This window comes from Parasteatoda tepidariorum, chromosome 3, assembly GCF_982258835.1.
Source record: "Parasteatoda tepidariorum strain Cologne lab strain chromosome 3, Ptep-v5.0, whole genome shotgun sequence".
NCBI classification, from domain to species: Eukaryota; Metazoa; Arthropoda; class Arachnida; order Araneae; family Theridiidae; genus Parasteatoda; species Parasteatoda tepidariorum.
In genome coordinates this window covers 78,291,400-78,315,087 of record NC_141757.1, presented here as the reverse complement: position 1 = coordinate 78,315,087, position 23,688 = coordinate 78,291,400, and the positions used below count along the sequence as shown (strand labels likewise).

Sequence of the window (23,688 nt, the reverse complement as noted above, 5' to 3'; positions counted from 1 at the left end):
GTGCTATTAATTTTGAAGTGGAATTGGTTTGTAGTAAAGTGGCGGTAGAGAGTAGCTATCTAGTTTGTTTATCTCTCTATCACATCGATTTGGATCAGAAGAGCTGAATTTGAACGAAGGGACTGATCGTAGCTTTTTAAAATATCAGCATGGCTACTTCTCGTTTATCCAAAAGGTTCTATCGCCCTGAAAGCAATGAAGATACAGTTTTAGATAGAGGAGCTACCGCAGAAGCTGAAAATCGATGGGTATTTGAAATTTCTTGGGAAGTTGTTAATAAAGGTGCAAAATAACTCTTAAATATTTGATTCTCAAGGTCAAAATGTAGATATCTAAGTTTAATTTTTGATGCATTTAATTGATATCTTTGGATATTTAAGCATTTTATCTATTACATGTTATATAAAATCCACGACCTGGCTGACCTTGTGCAAAGTTGCAACTATAATAATACTATCATAAAGATATTTATTAGCAGTTATCCTTAGATTTCAAGAATAGAAAATAGTAATGAGACAATCTTGTATTTATATCTGGTCTAAATTAGCATCCGGAATCAATTGATATGCATGCAAGTCTTTTATTCATTGCTTTTAAAATTAAATTACATTTTGCAGCATGAATTATTCTCTAATTAATGCAAATTTATTTTGCATTGCATCCTAATCCATCTAATAATTATTATTCTGCTTTTACTCTTTGAAATTTAAATTGTTATTTTGTAAATAAATTATTTGTTCTTTTATAAATATGATTTGTCAATTGTGAAAAATTTTATTTATGCTTGACATAAGAGTTGCATTTGCAAGACATGTTGTATCTGTCCATAATAGCATGTGAAATTTAAATGCATTATAGTATCACTGCAATGTTAAATATGAAATTAGTAGAATCATAACTCATCACAATGATGAGTAAATAAAGTATACCTGCACATTTTTTGATAAGTTTCATTGTGGTCCCCAAAATTTCTTTATACCCTTTGTTGTAACAATATAAATTGAAATACACAATATGTTATTGAAATCTTTAATCAATATTAATCACGTCAAGATATTTAATCTTACTATGACTAATCCTAATATGATTATGATTAGTAAGATTAAATATCTTAACATGATTAATCATAATACGATTATGATAAAGGGTGATATATAAGGTGAACTCTTTTTTTCTCACCCCTATTTTAATTGAATTTTAAGAAGAACTTCTATGTCCGTAATTGTGCCAAAATGGTCAACAAATTTGACGGACTACCTTATAGTGTCGCACGAGAAACTAAGAAAAATCAAAAAATTTAGCAAATCCAAAAGATTAAATTTGGAGCCATCTTCAGACAAGTAATTATTTTTTTTTTTTTTGAATTAAATAGTGATGGGGCCGAATACCGAATATTCAGCCAAATTTTAGGCCGAATACTTACTTACAAATTTCTCTTTTGATGGTAATTTTGTAATTAAAGTAGTTTTTAAATTAAAAATGAAATAAATATTAACAAAATTGCATTTTTAATCTTTGTATATTTAAAAAAAATTTAACAACTTGATTTATTTTTTGTAATTATTTAAATATCTTGATGCCAATAACAAGGCAATATGGCTTTTATAAATCTAAATAATTAATAATAGCATATTTTTGTTATAGTTATACTTGTAATTTATATGCTATTTTATTTAAAATAAGAACTCATTACTACTGTTAAATGTATTCTTAACTTTCTTTTTTGTGAGAAAAATTATTAAAACCCAGAAAATTAAGAACTTTTTAAAAAGTTTCACTTTTGAAATTTTTATTTTGTATTAAATTGCAACAAGAAAATGTTTTTATGTATGTAACATTATTAAATACACTTATGTATTATACAACTTAAATTGAGTAAATGTTAGATTTTCTAATAATTAATGCAGTGAAATGTTACTCTGCAATATTCATGATTAAATATATTTAAAAGCACATTTAAAAGAATATCTTTCTCTATTATTATGAATTTATTCATCCAAATATCTAATAATATTCATATTCAGCCGAATAACTTCAGGCCGAATATTCGGCAAAAGGGCCGAATACCGAATAGTGGCCGAATATTCGTTACATCTCTAGAATTAAATACTAAAGAGCTAGGGACTTGGCTCATTTTGTTGGCTTGAGTAGGTATTTATATGGAACTATAATGGAATTTTAAATGCACAATAGTGCAGTAGGTTCCCGAAATCTAAATATATTGTATTATTACATGGCTTTGATATCACTTGGTAAATAATAGTTGACATTTTGCTAAAAAATTTAACTCTTTAACTCATTTTAATTTCATTATGTAGTTGGAGGAATTTATACTGTTATCAGATCAAAAGCAGCTGTGAGTGTTGAAGAATTAGGAGATCAGTATTGCCTTCTTGGCCCGTACAATGATGGGCTTGTTAAAACTGAAGTCGAAGTTATGGATCCACCCGAAGCTGTTTATCAAAATGCTATTCAAGCATTAAGGCAGTGTGGTATAAAGGTAAATGTATTTTTTATTTATTTGTAATTTTTTTGTTCGTAATTAGATTGTTTTCGATTATTTAAAGGAATCTTGTTTAATTATTCATGGATGATATTAATCAGATTTTTAACTTAAAATCTTTCATTAATATTGTAATCTATAATCACGAATGTGAGCCGGCCAAGCGGTTAGTGCACCTGACTGCGAAGCCAATGGCTGTGGGTTCAAATCCCGCTCTGGGCATGGATGTTTTTGTCTATGTGATGTGTGAATGTGGCCGACCCTATGAATGGGTTTGTGGCAGTGGGGCGTGGGTAATGTTGCTCGCCTCCGTGACTTTGGTTCACAGGTGCCCACTGGGTAACGTAAAATGAGTAACAATTCCGGCATCTTCTTAGGCGAAGAATAAAGTTCAGTGCCTGCCATTTGAAAAAAAAAAATTTATAGTAATCATAAATTTTAATCTTATTCAAGAATATTAATTACTTTGAAAACTATATTTTTGGTTAATTATGCTATACAATATACAACAATTATTTCCCATTAAAGTTCTAGTTAATATACAACAATCGTTTCTTATTAAGGGAATTCTTGCATGAAGCTGTATATTTTTGTCATTTATATTTATATACTTATTTAGCCTTTCACATCTTTTTGTGCTACGAATTTTTTTTTTTTTAAATCTTTAAGGACAAAAGTTTAATCTATATCAAGAAAAATGTCAGAAATGTATTTTATGGATGATAACATGGATATGGATTTTAACCTTTGTATAGAAACTTCCTAATAAATTAAAGGGGTTGTTACCTTACATTAATAAGTAGCATGTTTCAAAATAGCGACAATTTTAAAACTATTTTTTAGCATTGTTTTTAGATAGGTGGTTTAAAATTTTTCCAGATTTTTGCTAGATAACAGCATAATACCTGAAAATATTTTAGTTGTTACTTGGAAATTGTGATGTTTTCCCCCAAAAATTCTCTTCTGAAACAGTTTAAAAATGTTTCTTGGCATTATATTTCCTTAAACCCTTCAATGTTTAAAATAAAATTTTAATGTTCTTCAAAAATCATATGGGTGTTAAAAGTTTTAACTTTTAAGCTAGCCTGTGCAATTTTCTTTCAAAGAATAAATCCTATGGCATACTTCATTGCAAAGGATCAATTGGAGTACTGATGCAACTTTTAATTGAACAAAAGTTTACAGAAAATAGTTGTTAAAAGGACAATATTGAAAATTTAAACTAATGATTTCTAGATAAGCGTATGTTTAACAGTAAACTCATAACAAAATTACCTTAATTTCAAATGAGAATTAGCTCTTACAATCTTTAGTTTCTATTATGTCTTTAGAGCAAAGGTTTAAGTTTTAAATTTGAGTAAAATAATTTTCTTTTTCTGACATTTATATTAAATAAATATAACAAAATGTGGTATATCGCACAGCGATAATCATGTAAGCTGAATTAATTTTAAAATTTATTATTTTTATTTTAAAATGTTCTTCTTTTTAAGTTAATTTTTCCCCCATTTGTTTCTGAGTCTTCCTGTAAACTTCTACCATTTAAGCAAATGATTATCAGGGAAGAATAAATATATTTATCATGAATAAATTTTTAACTACTAAATTGAGGAATTTTATAATGTCCTTGCTGCACGCTTGTTATGTAATGAGTTTAGTATTAAAAAGTGTCTATTCTATTTTATTGATCATTGTAATTATTCCAATGATCAATAGTTAAAGTAATACGATAATAAGTTTCGATACGATAGTAAATAATAAGTTTCTTTCAAATGTTCAGGTAGTTTATGGAAGATGGTTGATAGATGGATACCCTCGGGTAATTCTTTTTGATATAAGTTCTGCAGCATGGAAATTAGATGAATGGAAAAGAGATCTCTGGAACACAGCCAACATTGGAGTACCCTGGCATGATAGAGAATCTAATGATGCTATAATATTTGGATACTTAGTCGCTTGGTTCCTTGATGAAGTAAATTTTTTAAAATTATTCTTCAAACCAATGTTGAAATGTAATAATATAAATTCGTGTTAAAATTTATATAATTTTTCTTTTTCTTTATAACTGTTTTTTAACAGTGAATTAACTTAGCTATTTCATGTTTCTGCTTTTCTTGATTCAAATGAAAGGACATCTCATTAGTTCACGAAAAATATGATTAGTACATTTAGCATTATTGATATTGTGCACATTATAACAACCAAAAAGCTAGATTCCCTACCATTTCCTACATAAATGATGGAGAGAAAAATTTCAGCATTTAGAGTGTCCTCTTATGCCATTTCCTTGAAATACTGGGGTTTTGAGTTATCTTTCACACAACTGTTGATAATTTTTATGTAATATTTTCATGTCAACAAGAATTTGTACTAAAATTCAATAGTGTACAGCTTGCAAGAAATTAGACTTTAATTATGTTCATATTGAACATTTTCTTACAAATTTCACAAAAAAGGTTTTATGGACATTAATGATAATGTTATTAGTAATATCAGAAAAGGTAGGTAGTTCAACATCATTTCCAACCCGGTGAATACTTACAGTATTTCAGAACGGAATGCCAAGCCTGATACCAACTTTTTGGAGTATTCACAATGTGATAACAATCTGATGACTTATAAATGAGACACAATTCAATAGCTGGAACTATAGCATTTGGTAGTAATGAAGAAAACTGTGAACCTTCAGATCTACTACCATCATTAAATGAAGCAGCAGTTATGCTGTAGAGTTCAAAAATTTTCTCCCAATTGCATGAAAAACAAGAGACAGAAATGAATGCTTTGGAAGTGTTTAAAAAAAAATCCATACTGTGCTTTAAGTCAAACAAAAATGTCAGGCTTTTTTTCATTAAAATAATGTAAGTTTTTCTTTTTTATTAAATAAATTACATCTAAGTTTCATATTGTATTTAGTTATTTAACAAAATGCATTTAAATTTGTACCCTTTTATTGGAATTTTAATGTCCCCAATATAACAACATCCCATTATGTGCGACGTTTTTGTTCAGTCAAGCAGCATTGAATCGATGTTGAACTGTGTGTAGGAGTAACATTATCACACACAAAAAGGAAATATGTGTCTGTTACTGATGTAAATAAAGGTATATCCTGTAAAGATTAAAGTATCACATTTATTTTGTCTTATAAAGTGGCTAAAACTTAAATATATGTTAAATTGAAAAAATTTTCTTCAATCAGCAGTGGCTTAAAATAATTCTGAAGAATCTATCTCTTCTATGTTAAAAATTCAATTTTCTTTAGTAAGGATTCTGTAAAAGTAATTTTATCAGTATTTATCAAAACTAGACTTAAAGAAGTGTCTAGGGTTACAATCACCTAAGACCACCGAAAAGCCATCCATAACTTCATTTTTATATTTTTATTCAATTTCTTTTACATTATAGGAAAATAATTTTATTTTCAATTCTAATGTTCATAAATATTTTATACTTGTGATTTATATCAGTTTTTTTTTTTTTAAATTAAATTTACGTTTGTATTTTATCAACAAAAACTTGAAAATGCAACTAATATATTTCACTTCACTCTGGACCTCTTAAGCCCTTGTTATGCTTCTGAATATAATTAAGGTAATGTCCGTGTGTAGAACAAAAATAGATTCTGTTCTGATTGCTGCTTTAACAGTTAACATTTTGATGTACATTATTTTCTCCCAGTTAAACATTAAAAAAATAATTATACAAATACTACTTCAAATTAGTATATTGGTTAAAAATTATTGTATATGCATACTCGTTACTTTATAGCTACTGGATTATGTTTAAAAATTCTACTAGTAGAATATAGCACATCTCTATTTTATGTTTTTAGTTTTACAAACAAGTTGAACTGGAAAGAGGAACTCCTTATGTAGTTGCATCCTTTCACGAATGGCTGGCAGGAATAGGTCTCATACTGTGTCGAACTAGACATCTTGATATAGCCACAGTTTTTACCACTCATGCTACTTTATTAGGAAGATATTTATGTGCTGCAAATTTAGACTTCTATAATAATTTAGATAAGGTATGTTTTAAAAAATCAATTTTGTTATACAATTTTTACAATGTATGCTGATTGGTTAAAAAAAGATATTTCTATGTTGCAAATAAATTTTTTGAAGCATTTTTTTAGTTCTTGTAAAAAAAATATTTAATTCTGATAAAGAAACTAAATTGCTTATGCTTTCTAGTTTAATCTAGATAAAGAAGCTGGGGATAGGTCTATCTATCACAGATACTGCATGGAACGAGCTGCTGCACATAGTTCTCATGTTTTTACCACTGTTTCAGAAATCACATCTATAGAATCTGAACATTTGTTAAAGCGAAAACCAGGTTTGTGGGAATTAATTTGCTTTTTGTCTTATCTGCGTTGAGCAAGATGCGGATAAGTTTAAAAGCAAAATTACTTAGAAAAATTTAATTTTGCGCTTAATGCAGCAAAATATTTTAATGTGCATTATCTAGAAATTTAGATATAAAATATTGTAAAATGGATGATTATTTCATTTCATATGAACTGAAAATTTATGTATGTAGTAGAATATAAATACAATTGAACCTCCTCAATATGAACGCTCTTAACATAAATTTCTTTTAACACTAACTTTCGATTCTCTATCGCTATCTATTCGCTTAATTAATTTTGTGCTTAATGCTGCAAAATATTTTAAAGTGCATTATTTTGAAACTTTTATATAAAATATTGTAAAATGGATTATTTCATTTAATTTGAACTAAAAATGTGTATATGCAGTTGAATATAAATACAGTTGAACCTCCTCAATATGAACACACTTAACATAAATTTCTTTTAATACTGATTTTCGAATCTCTATTGATTCGTAACTTAGTATAATGCTTTTAAATACAGTATACTCTGGATATCTCAAAAATGAAGGGACGTTAATAAAATCCCGAGATAGGGAGTTTTCAGGATAACAAGTTCAGAATTAAAGATGTTCTAAAAAGTAGAAAAATATATTCTAAAATATTACTCTAAAAAGTAGAGTCATGAAATGTAAGAATAACTACTATAACATATGTATGTAATGATAGTTGACTATAAGTCTGAATACATTTATGATAATTTTATTTTTAAAAGTGAGACATAAATAATTATGCATTAAATAGAAAAGGATTGGCTTACAATAATTTTTCATTATGATTTTTCCGAAAACATTCAATTTCTCTTTTGAAAAGATTTCAGCATATCAAGGTTTTGATCTGAAACTCTTCAACATAGGAATTCATAGGTAGATATATGCTAAGGAAAAAAATATGTTTTGAAATAAGAAGGTTTTCGAGATATGAAGGGTATACTGTACTGTAAAGTGAACGAGCTTAACACAAAATATCTTATTAGATGAAATCAAACTCCATTCATCTTGGAAAAAATTTTACTTTTAACATGAGCAAAACAATTATTTTTACTCTGTAAAAAAAGAAATAGATGTTTTTAAAAACAATTCTATATATTTTGTTGAAGTGTAGGTTTATTTATTATTGCAGCTCTGGAAGGAACTATGAACTGGATCTTACTGGGATCATGATTGGAAATACTTTCACTTTCATAATTCTTTTTTAATATAAATAGAAAATTTTCTATTACCCCAAATATCTTAACATTGATAACTTTAAATGAAAGTAAAAATCGCGATCTATATTAAAAATAGTTTCCTTGTAAGAATAACCCTTTTGTTATAAAACAAATATATTCTTTGTAAAAAAATAAAAAAAAAGTTATGTATCTCTCACACTCACAGGTTATTCTGAGAAATTAATATCCAAATGTGTGTAAGATTAATATGTTTACAAAACTTAAGTATGTAAATTACTTTTACAGCCGTGTAACTGATATTTACTTATATACAAATCATAGGTTTTTTTAATGTTATTTTAAAGTATTTCTTAATTTTTTGTTTTATACTTTTAGATGTAATCACTCCTAATGGTTTGAATGTAAAAAAGTTTAGTGCCATTCATGAATTTCAAAATCTGCATGCTCTTGCTAAGGAAAAAATTCATGATTTTGTTAGAGGTCATTTTTATGGGTTTGTATATTTCCTTTTTAATTTAATATTATGAATTATTTTAATATGGCATATTTTACAGAGTGGCTACAAAATACTGTTACAAATATCGAATTATTTTATTGTATAGATATTAAATAGAAAATGATAAATACACAAATGTGATGAAAGCTATAAATAGAAGTTTACATTAAAAAAAAAATTTATTCGAATCTACCACCATCTTTATCGATTACTAAAGATAATCTCTTATGCTATTGTCTAATGACAGCACGAATCATTTTAAGAGGTAATTTGTAACATTCACGCAATAAGGAAGGTCTGAGAGAATCCAAACTTCTGTGATGCTTAGTGTCTAGCTCTTTAACTCAAAGCACAATAATTTAAAGAATTAAGATCTAGTGAAGAAAAGGGCCAATCTTCTTGCTTGATAAATTTTGGACAATTGACATTAAGCCAGGCAAAATTTTAAAATGAGCATGCTACTTATCTGCTTTTAAGGAAAATGGGGGAGACGTGAAATTTTGTAGTGTTAGAAAATTAAATGTTGCAACAATGTTTTTTTTTTTTTTTGTTAGAAAGAAACTTATAAACAATATTATTTAAACTTTTGAGAAAGAGTTTCCCTTATTTATTTATTTAATGTTACAATGTGTTTGTTTTAATTAACACACTGTTTATCCTTATAATGTTGCACCAAAAAGTTTGTGAAAATTCATGTTATTAATAGTTTTTTTACTGACTTTTATACATTAAAAGTAAAGCAATAGAGAGGACTAGGAGATATAGAAAGGACAGATAGATGAGTGTTAGAATAAATAATAGTACTTAGCAAACAGATATCTTAACTGGTGCAAAAGTGCCATTGGTTTTCATGAGTTTGAATCTGGCATACATATTAATTTTGACATACTTATACTTTTTTATAATTATTGAACATTTACTTTGATAAATTTTGATGTTTGGTAAATTTAGAGTCAGTTGGGGTAATTATTTCTAATTTGACTTTTTATTTTTTCTTATAAAAATATTTAGTCCTATGTTTTTCAAAAATAATCCTCGGGCTCTTGAAGGAGTGATCATGATTATCCTACAAAAATTCCCAAAAAGTGAAAGTTTGGAGTGATTTTGACCACGTTTGGAACAATTAAAACCATCTGCTAATGCATAACCTAAAACTGCTGTTGTCACCAGACAAACTCTCCAGAAACCTTAACCTTTTTTTCTTTGTTTTTTATTTATTCCATTCACATAGAATCCTGATTTATCTGATGCAGCTTCTACTTTTTGTTAAAATTGTAGACAATTTTAGAAACTGTTTTCCTCTGGAGCAGCAACTGAGAATTGCAATTTTTTCCAAGTATATGCTAGGATGTCTCATTATAAACCAGCCCTTCCACTTGATTTCTATTCTCAAAAACATTTAAAATAGAATTTTTCTAAGTGTAATGATGCAAAAGCTCCTGTTTGTCATGAGATTAACCAAATCTGTCATAAGATTAACCAAACAAATGTTCTGTAAGTTTATGTTCTTTAATTGTTAAATTTTTTTAATTTAAATTTTGGGCACCTCAATTCTCCAAACTAATTTTCAACCAACCCACATCTGAATTACTGATTTTAGTTTGCCATAGTTTCTTTCTGCTTCTCATAGACTGTTTTACCATTGTATCAGCCCTCTGATGTATGATTCCTATACTGACTCATTAAAACAGTAACTTTGTGCCACATATTCACATCTCTTGATTTAGTTTATTTTGTTATTCTTTATACATTTCATTATTTTAATAATTATTTTTTGTAAAAGGTTTATAACTAACTGATTTATATTGATAATTAAAATGAAAAAATCATTAAACAGAATAAATAAGAAATGCATAATAAAAGCTGCTGTATATAATGCTGTGTATGCTGCATGTGAGAGACATTGAAAATTTCGGCATTCACTTTTCTTCCTTTATTATTTAACTTTTTTCATTTGTTTTGATTGTAAAATTTTTCAAGCCAAAAGTTATGTGTAGTTAATTACATTGCATGGAAAATTTTCATACAAGTGAAATTAAACTTAGCATGTTTATAATCAAATGCAAAATGAGATGTGTAAAAAATGCTATTAAATTCTTACATTAAATTTGTTATTTTTACAGGCACTATGATTTTGATCTAGATAAAACTATTTATCTCTTTATTGCTGGTCGTTATGAATTTTCAAATAAAGGAGCAGATTTATTTATAGAAGCTTTAGCCCGTTTAAATCATTTTCTAAAAGTAAGAAACCATTTTATTATCTGTGCATAAATGTAATAAACGTTAAATTCAAAACTTAGTTGACTTTGTTTTGGTCTTTTCTATTTGTTTATTTTTTTTAAATGCAGGCAAGGGCATTGAGATATGTTGAAAAAAATTATAATTGAACTCTTTTAACTGGATAGATTGATGTAATATGTAGAATATTTTTTCTAATTTTAAAAATAGTTTTACTTAATTAATTATCTCAAAGTGAAAGACATAATTTATTTTATTAAATTTTTAAATGTATTGTTGACAGTCTGTATATGGGTGATTCTTTTTAAACACGACAATTTGGACCAAAAAATTTCATCAAATTTAAATTCTTCAAAATAATCTAAAAAAATTTTTGTATGCTTCTTTAGTTACATTTATTAATATCTTACAGACAGTAGTGTAGTTTATTGACAGCTCTAGAAAAAAAAAATAGAAATTAACCAAATCTTGAATTCCAGGAAAGTGACATATTAGCTTAGAAGTTTAAAAAATAGTCATTTTAAATTAATAGTAAGTAACTCAACTTAAGCCTTTATGTTACATGAACCATTAATTGCTTAAATTAATTCTTTTTATCCACTGTAGAAAGAATCAAAAGAAATTTTGTTGCTGATATGTACAGAATAAAATTGTGTATAATAATCAATCATTAAATAAATAAATAACTTTGATTACATCCAACCATATTACAATTAACTTGGTATTAGGTTAATATTTGCTTTTCCTCCTTACAGTATTAGAAGTTTAAAAAAATTTCTGGTAACACTTCAATGTCCTGGAATACATAAGCCAGGATAATGACAAATTCGCCATTTTATAGCATATAACTTTACTTTAATTTAATATTTTGGCCTAAGACGTTTACGTTCTGCAGAAAACAACTGGATTTCTTAAAACAACTCAGATAAATCTATGTAGTTTACGTCAGTAATGATTTCAAGAAGCCAGGAAAATGACAACACAAAAACCTACTCATCTTGAAAAAATTTTTGAAATAGATTTTGAACCAGAAAATTGGTTCTTTATTCATGCAACAAGACATGTTCATATAGGAGGGTATCTATTCAATCTATTAACATAAAATATTAATTGCTGGCTCTATCTGTTTTGGTTATAAACCACTAAATAAAAGTAGCCAGGAAACAAACAAATTATTGACAGAAAAAATTATTTTAAACAAAGTTTTTGCAAATAATACCCTCTACGTATATTCTAGAAATGCTTACACCGGTTGAGATAAAAAAAAAATTAGATATTGAAAATTTTATGAGAAGTTTTGAAGCTAGTTTGGAAATATTGTTTGGGACATGCCAGAAACATGAAATTTCAATTTTAACTATACAAAACAGTCAATGCTAGTGCAAAGTCATTTTAAAATGCTAACGCAATGCAATTTATTAATTTTTTTTAAAAAAAAAAGTTCTTTTAGTATTATAGTATTAGATCTTGGAGCAAGGGACAGTGAATTGTCATATTTCGTGAGAATCACCCATATACCAAAACACTTAAACTAAAGGAAAATGAACTATAAGCGTTACTTTATCAAATCATCAAACCTTTCTCAAAAGCTTACTAAAAATTTTAAAAAATTATGTTCTTTGAAAGGATTTTTTTTTTTTTTAAATAGTACTAAAAAGCATTTTTTACAAATTTTTTAAGAAAAATTCTGCCTGAAAATTTGTTACTTAGGAATTTTAGAAATACCTACCATTGAATAAGTTGTATAATAGTCAGCTTAATATATATCTTATTATCTAATTTATGAGTTAAGTTAATTTTGTTAATGTCAATGTGCACATACTCAAATATATATGTATTATATACACATACATACACACGCACAATATGACTGTAATGTTTAATTCTTTTATTATGAACTTTTCTTTTATTGCAGTCAGCTCAGAGTGATATGACTGTTATGGCCTTTTTAATATTTCCTGCCCGCACAAACAATTTCAATGTTGAATCACTCCGAGGACAAGCTATTGCTAAACAGCTTCGTGATACTGTTCATGATGTGCAGTCAAAAATAGGAAAAAGAATGTTTGAAATTTGTTTGGGGTAAATACTCTCTTCATTTATAACTTTATTGATATATATCTTGTATATTGAAGACTAGCTTTGCTATTATTAAAGAGAAAAGATAATTAAATGTGCAATTAAAACATTTAAAAAGTTATCTATTTACAATCATATTTATAATAGCCATTCATTCAGAAATCTTTTTAATGCTTATGAGTATGATTTATTCTAGTTTTTACTCAAATCAGAACTCATTAAAATTTCAAATCTCTTAGAAAAGTTTTTAGATAACATGTAGTTTTTTTTTTTTTTTTTTTTTTTTTTTTTACTTTATGGCTTTGTTATGTGTTGTTTTATAATAGTTTTTGATTGTACTCGAGAACAAGTACTAATTTTTTAAAGCATAAAAAATTCTGAATACTTATTTCTGACATCAAGATTATATTTTTTAAATAGTTATTACTGTAATTTAAAGTGCTCTTTCTCTTAATTTATAGCATAAATTAAATAAAGTCAAATTTTCATCACAGTTTTTAAGTCTAGTATTCATCTGCTGAGTACATTATTTTATAGTATGTTTAAAGTTTAATTCAAGATTTAGATTCTGTTTTTAAAGATTTCTGTTTTTAAAAAAAGAAGAAAAACTTAAGTCCACAATTGGGCACCTGTCTGAATATTTTTATGCATGCTTCTGCTAAATCTTTCATTTTTTCTCCACTCATTTGGTTATTTGTTGAGAAAATACTTTAATTCAATGTCCTCGATTATTATGTCCTGCCTGACTATTAAATTAATTTTTTAAAAATTGGTTGTTGTTCCATATGCATTCCAATTTATGTACAAAACTTCAATTTTACTCAGTTTATAGTTTTTCTTGATAAAATAAATAATTAAATTTTTTTTTCTGTATTTCTAAAGAAAATTGTTCCAATTTTGCTTAACACATTATTCAGTATTATATGGAAGAAATATCTGTTTTTACCCTAATCTAACACAAACATTAATAGTACAATGAGATCAATAAAAATTAAAAGAAGCAGACAATTTAGGAATGTCTTAGAGTTAATAGTTTTTTGTTGAGACTGATTTTTCATTTTTTATTTCAAGGTGTGTACTAACCTATTACTTGAATTTGAAATGATATAAGCCTTGTTGATGTTTTAAATGAATGTTTTTTTATAAAAACTGTCTCTTCAGTACAGCTTCATTAAGTTCAACATTAGAATTAACTTTATCAGTTCTCTACAAACCTTGGAGAAGAAGAGATAATTGAGAAGGAGATATATTTCTTTTTTTAATTAAAGAGAAGACTTATATCTATATTTAGTCAGTTTTTATGCATCTAAAATAAAAACTGTTGAGATGCAGATGGGATTTTAAAAAAACATAATTAAATAACATAATAATCACTTTCAATAACTTAATAATAGCTTTCATAAACAAAATAATTTAAGATTAAAAATAATTTATTCAGTTCATGGTAATTTATTTCTTTGAAATCTAAAATATCAATATTACAAATTGTTCTTTCAGTGGAAGATTACCAAAAAATGAAGAATTAATGACTAATGAGGATATAGTGAAAATGAAACGTTGCATTTATGCTTCCCAGGTAAATATTTGCTTAGTAACTGACTTGAAATTTGATTGATTTTCTTAATTAGCATCCAATATTTTACCCACTCAAACATTTTTTGGATTAGTTTATTTTAAAGTTCCATATTGTAAATCTTTTACCTTAATTAACATACAAATGAAATAAGAATTATTTCATTGTTGCAAAAAACTTTTTGGAAGCATCAGGGAAAATGTTGAGTCATGAGCCTAGAACTCAATTCCAGTCCTGAAGATATAAAGTTGCAAATAGTTTTTTGTGCTACAATATTGAAGAAATCTGGTAATAGTAGAGGTAAAACAAAAAGATCCTATGAATCTGTGATCTGAGTGCCCATAATCAGAAAGTATGGCTGGTTGTCAGAGTGTTTTAGTTCATCCAAAAAATTTAATGAAATTGCGAAAAATATTAATAAACTTATAAGTAAGATATAGATGTCATAAGCAACAGTTATAATTTCCATGGTAAAATATATATTGTAAAAAATATATTGTTGTTGAAGAATATTTTTAATGAGATTTACTGAAAATTTTAATTGGCACAAATTCTGGACTGGACTGTTCAGTTTTTATTATAAGTAAAAAAATATTGAACTTTAAATGTCTTGAAAAATTTGTTCTTTATTAATGAAAAAGTTTTGGTTTTTTGTGCATTTGAGTTAGTTGAATTCCAAATAGTTTGGCATTGAATGTAAATAATTTACACTTAGAAATTATTTTTATAAAACTTAAATTCAGTAAATTAGTTTTCTTATTGGGATATGAATCTTTAAACATTCACCCTTGACCTCACCACTAAACAAAGCACCAATTAATTAAAACTGTTAACAAAAGCTTTTCTTATTTTAAGATTTACAGTAAAATTTGTAATAATAGTTAATATTATTAATCTAAAACATTTTTCAGAGAACCAGTCTTCCACCTGTTTGTACCCATAATATGATAGATGATGGCAATGACCCTGTTCTAAACCATGTCCGTAGGTGTTGCCTATTTAATAACAGAGAAGATCGCGTCAAAGTAAGTTAAAGTATTCTTTCTAACATAATATGAAACAAGACTACGATAATATAAAACTACAAGACTTTGATTTATTTCTTAAAAATATATGTTGCTAATTTACTGAAACAGAATTTCTTTCTTTTCCATTATTCCAAGAAAGGAAAATATTTATTTACATGTATGATAATCCTTCTTATATCTGCCTATCGATCAATGAAATATTTTATTTTTGAAAATTTTATTGCTCTTGCAATTGAACTTTAACTTCTTTCAAACAATATAGAAAAACAATTACAAGCTATTTAACCAAAATGTATTAAGTTTGACATCACAATAAAATTTCAATTTTTAGGTAATCTTTCATCCTGAATTTTTATCATCAACCAATCCATTATTCAGCATGGATTATGAAGAATTTGTTAGAGGATGTCATATCGGAGTATTCCCTTCTTATTATGAGCCTTGGGGTTACACTCCTGGTAACATTACTTTTATGTAAGTACTATAAATACTTGTATATTAATTTTATATTAAAAATGACTTCTTTTTTTTGTGTAGCTGAATGCACTGTGATGGGTATACCTAGTATAACTACTAATTTGTCTGGATTTGGATGTTTCATAGCAGAACATGTTGCTGATCCTATGTCATATGGTACATATATTGTAGATAGGAGATTCAAAAGTCCTGAAGAATCTGTACAACAGCTAGCTCAGGTAACAAATTTTGATATTTCTACCATTAAAAAGAAAAACAAATCTTGTATCTTTTTTTTCACTCTTGTGAATGGTACAATGTGATTGTAACATTTTTTTTTTTTATGCTTTAAGTATTGTTACTGTGCTTCGAGTGAAGCCTTTACTTATTGTATCAAAAGCTAGGGTGCATGAAGTTTGTTCTTTTTTTTTAAAATGTTAGTCTAATGTGGAAATTTCTGTTTTTGTATTAATTAATTAGCTAGGATCATATGCTATGACTTGAAAATTACATTCAATTAGGCAATTAAAAATATCTGTCTCTTTTTTTTAAGAAAGTCATAAATACTTCAGCTTGTACATTTAATTTAATGAGAAAAATGTAACAATATTCTTAAAATGAAGTATAATATTTGATATTATAGTTGTATATAATTTGATTATTTTTCTCTGATCCCTTCAACTTTAAATTACTCAAGTTTGATTGCATTTAAATTGTCTCAAAGCCATAAGAAAGGCTTAAAACTGAGGGAGTAGGACAGATAAACTAACCTATCACTTCTTAAATAATGCCTTAGGTTGAGCATATTTCATCTGTTCTCCTAATGAAATAATATACTTCAATGTTAAATATGTAATGACTTATTATATTTTCAGCTTTTAATGATGTTGCTAATCATGTATAATTGTAACAATACATAAATCACTCATAACCAGGCAAAAAACTTGTCTTCTAATGTGCTGCAACCACTAATGAAATATTTTTGTAAATTTTTAGAATTTTATTACTTTTTGATTCTTGATTTTGATTAGAATATTAATTTTAAAATGTACTAACATTCTTCAAATTTTCTAATAACTATTCTTTAAAAAGTAGTTTTATATTTAAAAATTTTTTGAATTTATTGCAATATCCATTAATAAAATTCCATTGCTGTGTCTTTGATTTAAGAAGTAGCCTGTTAACTCTGCTACTTCTAATAGCTACTTAACTAACCTACTTCCAGTATCCTGAAATTTTTTTATTTTGACTACCCAGATATCTCAGATAGAAATTGATACCCCCTGGAAGTACTAACAATTTATTCCTTCCTATTTTTGTTTTTCTACCCTCTTCTCAAACCTTTCAATTTTCCTGTCCGGATTGTCATCATTGACAGTTTAATTTAGCAAAAAGTCAATGTTAATTAGATGTTAACAGCAAGAATTATCTGAACTTTAAGAGGGAAAATAAGCATTTAAAATGAACTTATTAAAAAATATATTTCTATTGTCATTTTCATGTTATTCCTTTTTAATTGCTATTTTCAATCATTTTAATTTTATCTGTTATTTTAAGTTTTGCATGTGCTGTTTCAGGCTATTTATATGATCTGCTGCTAGACTAATGCTGGACCAACAGAAAAGTATTTTTGTTCGCAATGTTCATGTCATTCATTCAAGTTAATGGATTTAATTTGTAACCGACCAACCCTTCTCCTCTCCATTATGTTACGAGAAATTGCCCAAAAATTTCCGACCTATATTCAGAAATGCTATTTATTATCAGTATTCAATTTAATTTTGAATTCAACTTAAGGAAGAAAAAAAACAGCGTTGAAATATAGTTTCTTTCTCAGATTTGATTAATTTGTTAAAAACACTGAAATATTACCTTTTTTTGTATATTTAGTATTTGTTCGACTTCACTTGTCTTTCAAGACGTCAAAGGATTATTCAGCGTAATAGAACTGAAAGATTGAGTGATCTACTTGACTGGAAGAACTTAGGAGTTGTGAGTAGTTTATTCCATTATTCCAATTCAAAATCAGTTGTTTATTTTCTTTTAAAGAAAGTTTTATACCTTTAACTAATTTTGTTATTTGATTTAAAATTTATCAACAGAAAAAAATAATGAAATGTTTTCCTTTTTAGTATTATAGACAAGCTAGACAGATGGCTTTACATAAAATGCATCCTGAAGGCACTGATCCTGAAGATGACATGGTATGAAAAGAATATAAAAATTATTTTAATTGTCCTGATATTTCTGACTTTTGTATCCATTCAGAACAGCCTTTTTTCTATAAATACAAATTTTAAAATCGATTTTAAGATCTGAAGAATTTTGGTTTTTCAATCTGATTTTTATTTTAACTAATAATGCTAGAAAAATCGTTCAGCTCAATAGTTCAAATTTAGGGATTATTCACTCATGATATACATGGCTCAGACAACTAGCCTTACTTAACGAATTCATTGTTTTAAACTGTAGGAATTTCGTCATTATGAAGAAAAAAACTCATTAACAATTTTACATTATAAAATTTTTATGGTGGTGAATTCTAATGTGTGTAATGAATTCAATGTGTGTAATGAATTCAAATGTGTGTAATGAATTTTGAATTGTGGTGAATTTTTTTTTTATTTCGAAATGAGAACAGAAAAATCGGGAGTATTTCTTTCCTTTCTGATGAACAAGAAAAGTATCTTTAGAATATAATTCTACAGAAAAAAAAGGGAAAAAATTATTTGCTTTTGTATTTTATTTTTCAGCTATTTTATTGTTTCAACTCTTTCTTTATTCTGTTTTTTAAATTTAAAATCTATAATTATGAAGATGCAGAGTATTACAGTTTTGGTTTTACCTATCATTTCAATTAATGTTATTATAATGCTTTTTTAAATTTATTGTTGCGTTTTTGTCTGAGAAAATAGTAACTTTGTTAAGTCATGAAAAATTCTTGGAATTAGTCATGGAAAATCATGAAAAGTCATGAATTTGAAAATCTAAAATGTAGCAGATACCTTGGATTTACAGATTCTATAATAATTTACAAAGATTTTAAAATTAATTGAGGGATAATTCTTAGATTGATCTGTTTACTTCAATTGAAAAGTTAAGCTGTTTTTAAAATTAAAAAAACTCTTTTTAATCAAAAATTTTAGATTCTAATTAAAACATATTAAGCAAATTGCTTTTATGAAAAATGCATTTTTTATTTTATATATATTTTGTTTACTATAGTGATTCTTTTAAATAATAATTTTTATTATCGTTAAATATCTAATTTGAGCAATATATTTGTATCATCTTTCTTTTTTTAAAAATAAACTAAAATAAAAACTTGCAGTATATCTTATATAATTTGTTTCTAATTCTAAAATCGGTTATCGTAAAATCCCAACCGAAAAAGCAGTTTCAAAAATCAAATTTTGTATCTAAATGAACTATGGTTAGGTGATTTTTTTTTAAAACATTTTTCTTAAGAACACTTATTAAGTCATTTATTGTAATATAGATGGTTTCAACTATAAATGGTCCTATGAAATCCTCTTTTTAAATGGTCATCTAAATTCTTCCTTTTAACCAAAAATTATCTCAGCTTACAAAATTCTTGCTCTTCTTTGGCTGAAACTTGTTGAGAGTCCTGCTTAAGGGCTGTTCAAATATTATGTAAGCATTTTTTGGTGTTTTTTTTTTTTTTTTAACCCCCTTGTGAACAAACTGCAAAGCTCCCACTCTGCTTATGTAAGACCTTGAGCTTAAGCAATAATAATCTAATTTTAAGAATTTTAATGATTGTATTAATGGAATTTCACTTTACAATTAATTTCTTTGCAATTCTGTTTAATTAAATTTCCGAATCATCATAATTTTTATGAAACGTAGCTTATATTCAAGGTTAAGTAGAATATTGCCTATTGTATTCTAGGAATTTTATTGACTATTCCTTATCTTGAGAAATTATTTGTATTTGAAAGAATTTAGAAAAATAATATTGGACTGAAGAAAATAACTATCAACATTAAAGATTTTTTTTTTTTTACAAAGTTAATTTTTGACAATAGAGGAACTTTATTGTCTTCTATAAGCATTGTTCAGACCTCCACTCTGCTCTTTTCAACAGTTCTTTTAAATTGTTTGCAAACTTTACAAATAGCTTATTAGAAGATCCACTTGTCTCATCTAAATTCTAATCTTCTAAAAGATCTTAATTTATCTTTTAATGGTTCAAAAATAGTACCTCGAATCCATAATTTTTTTCGTTATCTTTTCCTACGTTTTTTTTCTTTTTTTAATGAATTTTTAGCTATCATTTATACTTTTGAGGATGTTAAAAAATTTTCACTCATTTTTTAAAATGTATAAAAACTAAAATCAACTTCCACGATTGATAAATATTGAGATAACTTGCAATTACAATTTTCCAATGTGGCTTATTTGGATATCATACTCTTTCTGATTTTTGAAAAGGTTAAAGCTCTTAATATTTCCCCACTTAATCTAAGGTTAATATGGTTGATTCAAGTACTAAATTTTCTGACCTATTTATCTATGAATATATAATAGATTGAACCTCTTGTTAAAAGTTGGGGGAAAAAAACTTGTAGTTAATTATTATTACATAAATTTAATACTTTTCTCCCCATGAGCAGCAGTTGCACAATATTGTTAGTTATTAAATTTGCCGCAGACAAATTAATCTTTTTGGTTGTTTTCCAAAAGCATTTTTTCATTCAAATTTTTCTTTTTTTTTTCTTTTTTGCAATCACATGCTTAAGTTTATGTAATCCTGTCAATTTTTCAATTAAGTCAATTTTTCTAGGTCCAACTCTCTCTGCTACTTTGACTTAAATAAACACTTTTTATTAATTTTACCTGGAATTTTAAACCTTATGTAAGACTTTCTTGTTTTTCTAATCAGTAATTTTTGTTTGACTTAATATAGAGAGGTACACTACAAATGAAGTATCCTCGACCTATGTCTGAGCCTCCTTCGCCTACTAGCTCTCGTGCCTCAACTCCAGCTCCATCAGAACATGGAAGTGACGATGAGGAAGATCACTCGTCTGAAGAACACGAACATGAAAGCTGAAAGTTTTATTTACTTATGTCTAAAATTCTGCTGACTTTTAAGAAAGGTAATTGTTTTCACGACTGCTTTATACTTTTTTTTTTTTGACAATTGTGAAAAAAAATCAGATAAGTTCATCCGTTGATTTCTTTTTTGTTCTAATTATACCTGTGATGTAATTCAAAAGGAAACTATTTTTATCATGTTTTGTTGTTAAATATTTGTCATTAAAAATCATAAATGGTGCTGTTGAAAAAATAATTTTTTTGATTTTAATCTGACGTATTTTGTTAATTAAGAAAAAGCGATATTCTGTTTTTATATATGTTGCATATATATGGCATATTTTTGTCCATCTATAATACTGTCATGTTAATGATACATCAAAAATGCTTATCGGTCAATTGCCAAAATGACAGATTTGTATTTTTAGCAAGATTCTGAGGATGTTTGAATGAAATAAAATTTTGAAAGGTCACTTTTTAAAGCCTCTTGATATAGCTATAATCACTACATTTGATATAATTGTAACACAGACACACTTCGACCATTTTATGTACACAATCTTTACGATTATTATAGATGATTGAGTAAAAAGATGATCTTTAATAAAACAACAATATTTAGTATTGTGCCCTGTTAGATTGATGAAATAATAAAACTTTATGTGAAGACATATGCATATTCACATTTGTTTTACTGATTAATTATATTCATTAAATAATATTAACTATGTACTTATAAAATCTTAACAAGATTAGTATCTCAACGTTGTTAAAGAGTCAATACTTTTGTCAGTTATAAAGAAATCCTGAATCAATTGATTGAAAAAAATTTAATATAGCTGGGGGAAAAAATCCGAAAATTAACATTTATATTTAATTGATAATAATCATTTCAAATGTGTGACATTTCCAAACTATGTTCTATTGTTTTAATTTTGTCTTTCTGAATTTGCCATATTGTTTACTAAAATGAATTTTTTTGTTTTATGTGCAATGAATTAAAGTGTTGAGTGATAGCAATCATTTTAGGCTACTCAGCAATGTAGTTTACTTGAATGTTAAGACTATCAACTTACATAAATTCTTATTATTTTATTTGTTCAAGTGTATGTGCCATATATGTTTACAAAAATAGCATATTTTTAATAAATTGTATACATTGTAAGTGTCAAAAATAAAGTTTACATTTTGATTTGCATTGTATGTTTTAATCATATATTTATTAATTTTTGTTCCTCGCTGTGTGTTTAATTACTAAATTTGCACATTACCCCACCTTCTTTCCAAAAAAAAAAACATTTTTTTACACATAGTGCAAAATAAAAAAAATTAAAAGATAAACATTAACAAGCAAATATCCATGATTTGTGAATTAACTTTAAGAAGAGCAAAAGAATACTTAAAATTCATTGTAAGTTGCCAAAACAATTCGATTAGCATGATGTTTTGTTCTCATTCAAATGAACTACTCTAAGTACTAAATTTAAGAAAATGAATTTTAATTATATTGCAGGAGTATATTATATTGTCATTGTAATGAGTTTGTCGTTATACTTATTTAAAGTTAAAATAGCAATAAAAAATAGAATTTAGTTTTTTACCTCTTTTTCTTTTATTTTAATTTAAAATACATATCAACGGTAGAGTCTACAGATTGTGGACTGAATTACGTAGCTCAGTACTTTAAAGAGGGAGAAAAATTTAAGCAAGGCCTGATCTAAAAATGCGGAAGCTCTAGTCACATAACTGTCACGGGCCCCTTGGTCGTTGCTTTTAACTTAATTTACAAGTTTCATTAAAGTGTTTTTAAATTATTTATAACACTAGTAAAGTACAATATTAAATTTGAGCTTATATTTATTTCAATTTCTGCTAACTTATAAATCTAATAGGTAATTCTTAAAGAAAAACAGAGACACACAAAAAAAAATTTTTACATTTAGGAGGCCCCAAGAAAGTGGCAGAGGGTTAAAGGCCTGGGCCACTTATCCCTTGTAATAAATTCGGCTCTGAATGTATGACAAGGATGTTTGATTAAATATTTCCAAATCGTGGAAGGTTTTAGCAAGAAAAAAAAATTGAATGAACTGTAATTGTCAAGAAGGAAAATAAGGGAGCATGAAAGTGATTCGCAATCAACAAAAATTTCATTCTTTTGAAGTGTTAGGCAGGATTTTTAAAAATAGCAGGAAAACTGTTAGCGAGAAGTTAACTTAACCGGTGGTCGTCTAACACAATGCTTTATAAAAATAAGGAAGAGTTATCTTTTCTCATGTTTTTATCAATACCAGAAATAAAAAAATATTATTTTCCAGTTTTTACTTAGAAATATGTAGTTTAGAAGAAAGTTAACTCATAAATTTGATGACATATTTAAGTTTTTCAATTGTTACATATAAAAATGATAAATTTTTACCATTCTTTACATATTGTACAATGTTATAGTGTATTTCTTTATATTTTGGTAATGGAATAAAATCCATGAGGTTTAAATAATTTCTATTTATGTGCCATAAAAAACTGTCAAAAAGGTCCTTCTTATAGTTTTTTCTTGTAATCAAACATTCTAATTACCGAAAGTCAAACCATTTATATTATGTAGACTAGTGTTTTGTGAGGCATACAAGTGGAAATAAAGAAATCATTAAATATTTGTCCCAATTATAAAGCTGTTCCAAATGATGT

The 23,688-nt window shown here is 26.5% G+C and overlaps 1 protein-coding gene across 1 annotated transcript; it reads left to right on the top strand.

The window, feature by feature from the left end:
* Window positions 1–63: 63 nt before the first annotated feature.
* On the top strand, window positions 64–22,201 carry Glys (glycogen [starch] synthase). Its single transcript, XM_016051439.5, has 15 exons — window positions 64–282; window positions 2,319–2,500; window positions 4,284–4,475; window positions 6,339–6,533; window positions 6,700–6,844; window positions 8,445–8,562; window positions 10,689–10,809; window positions 12,722–12,888; window positions 14,383–14,461; window positions 15,370–15,483; window positions 15,818–15,944; window positions 16,024–16,181; window positions 17,833–17,934; window positions 18,075–18,146; window positions 20,873–22,201. Exons 1-15 carry the CDS (start codon window positions 150–152, stop codon window positions 21,017–21,019), a joined length of 2,052 nt encoding a protein of 683 aa, XP_015906925.2. The 5' UTR covers window positions 64–149; the 3' UTR covers window positions 21,020–22,201.
* The last annotated feature ends 1,487 nt before the right edge of the window (window positions 22,202–23,688 follow it).

Coding starts and splice junctions, on each gene's coding strand:
- Glys (XM_016051439.5), top strand. CDS start 150: ATGGCTACTTCTCGTTTATCCAAAAGGTTCTATCGCCCTGAAAGCAAT. Junction 14,462..15,369: donor GTTGCATTTATGCTTCCCAG/GTAAATATTTGC, acceptor AACATTTTTCAG/AGAACCAGTCTTCCACCTGT. Junction 17,935..18,074: donor ACTGGAAGAACTTAGGAGTT/GTGAGTAGTTTA, acceptor TTTCCTTTTTAG/TATTATAGACAAGCTAGACA.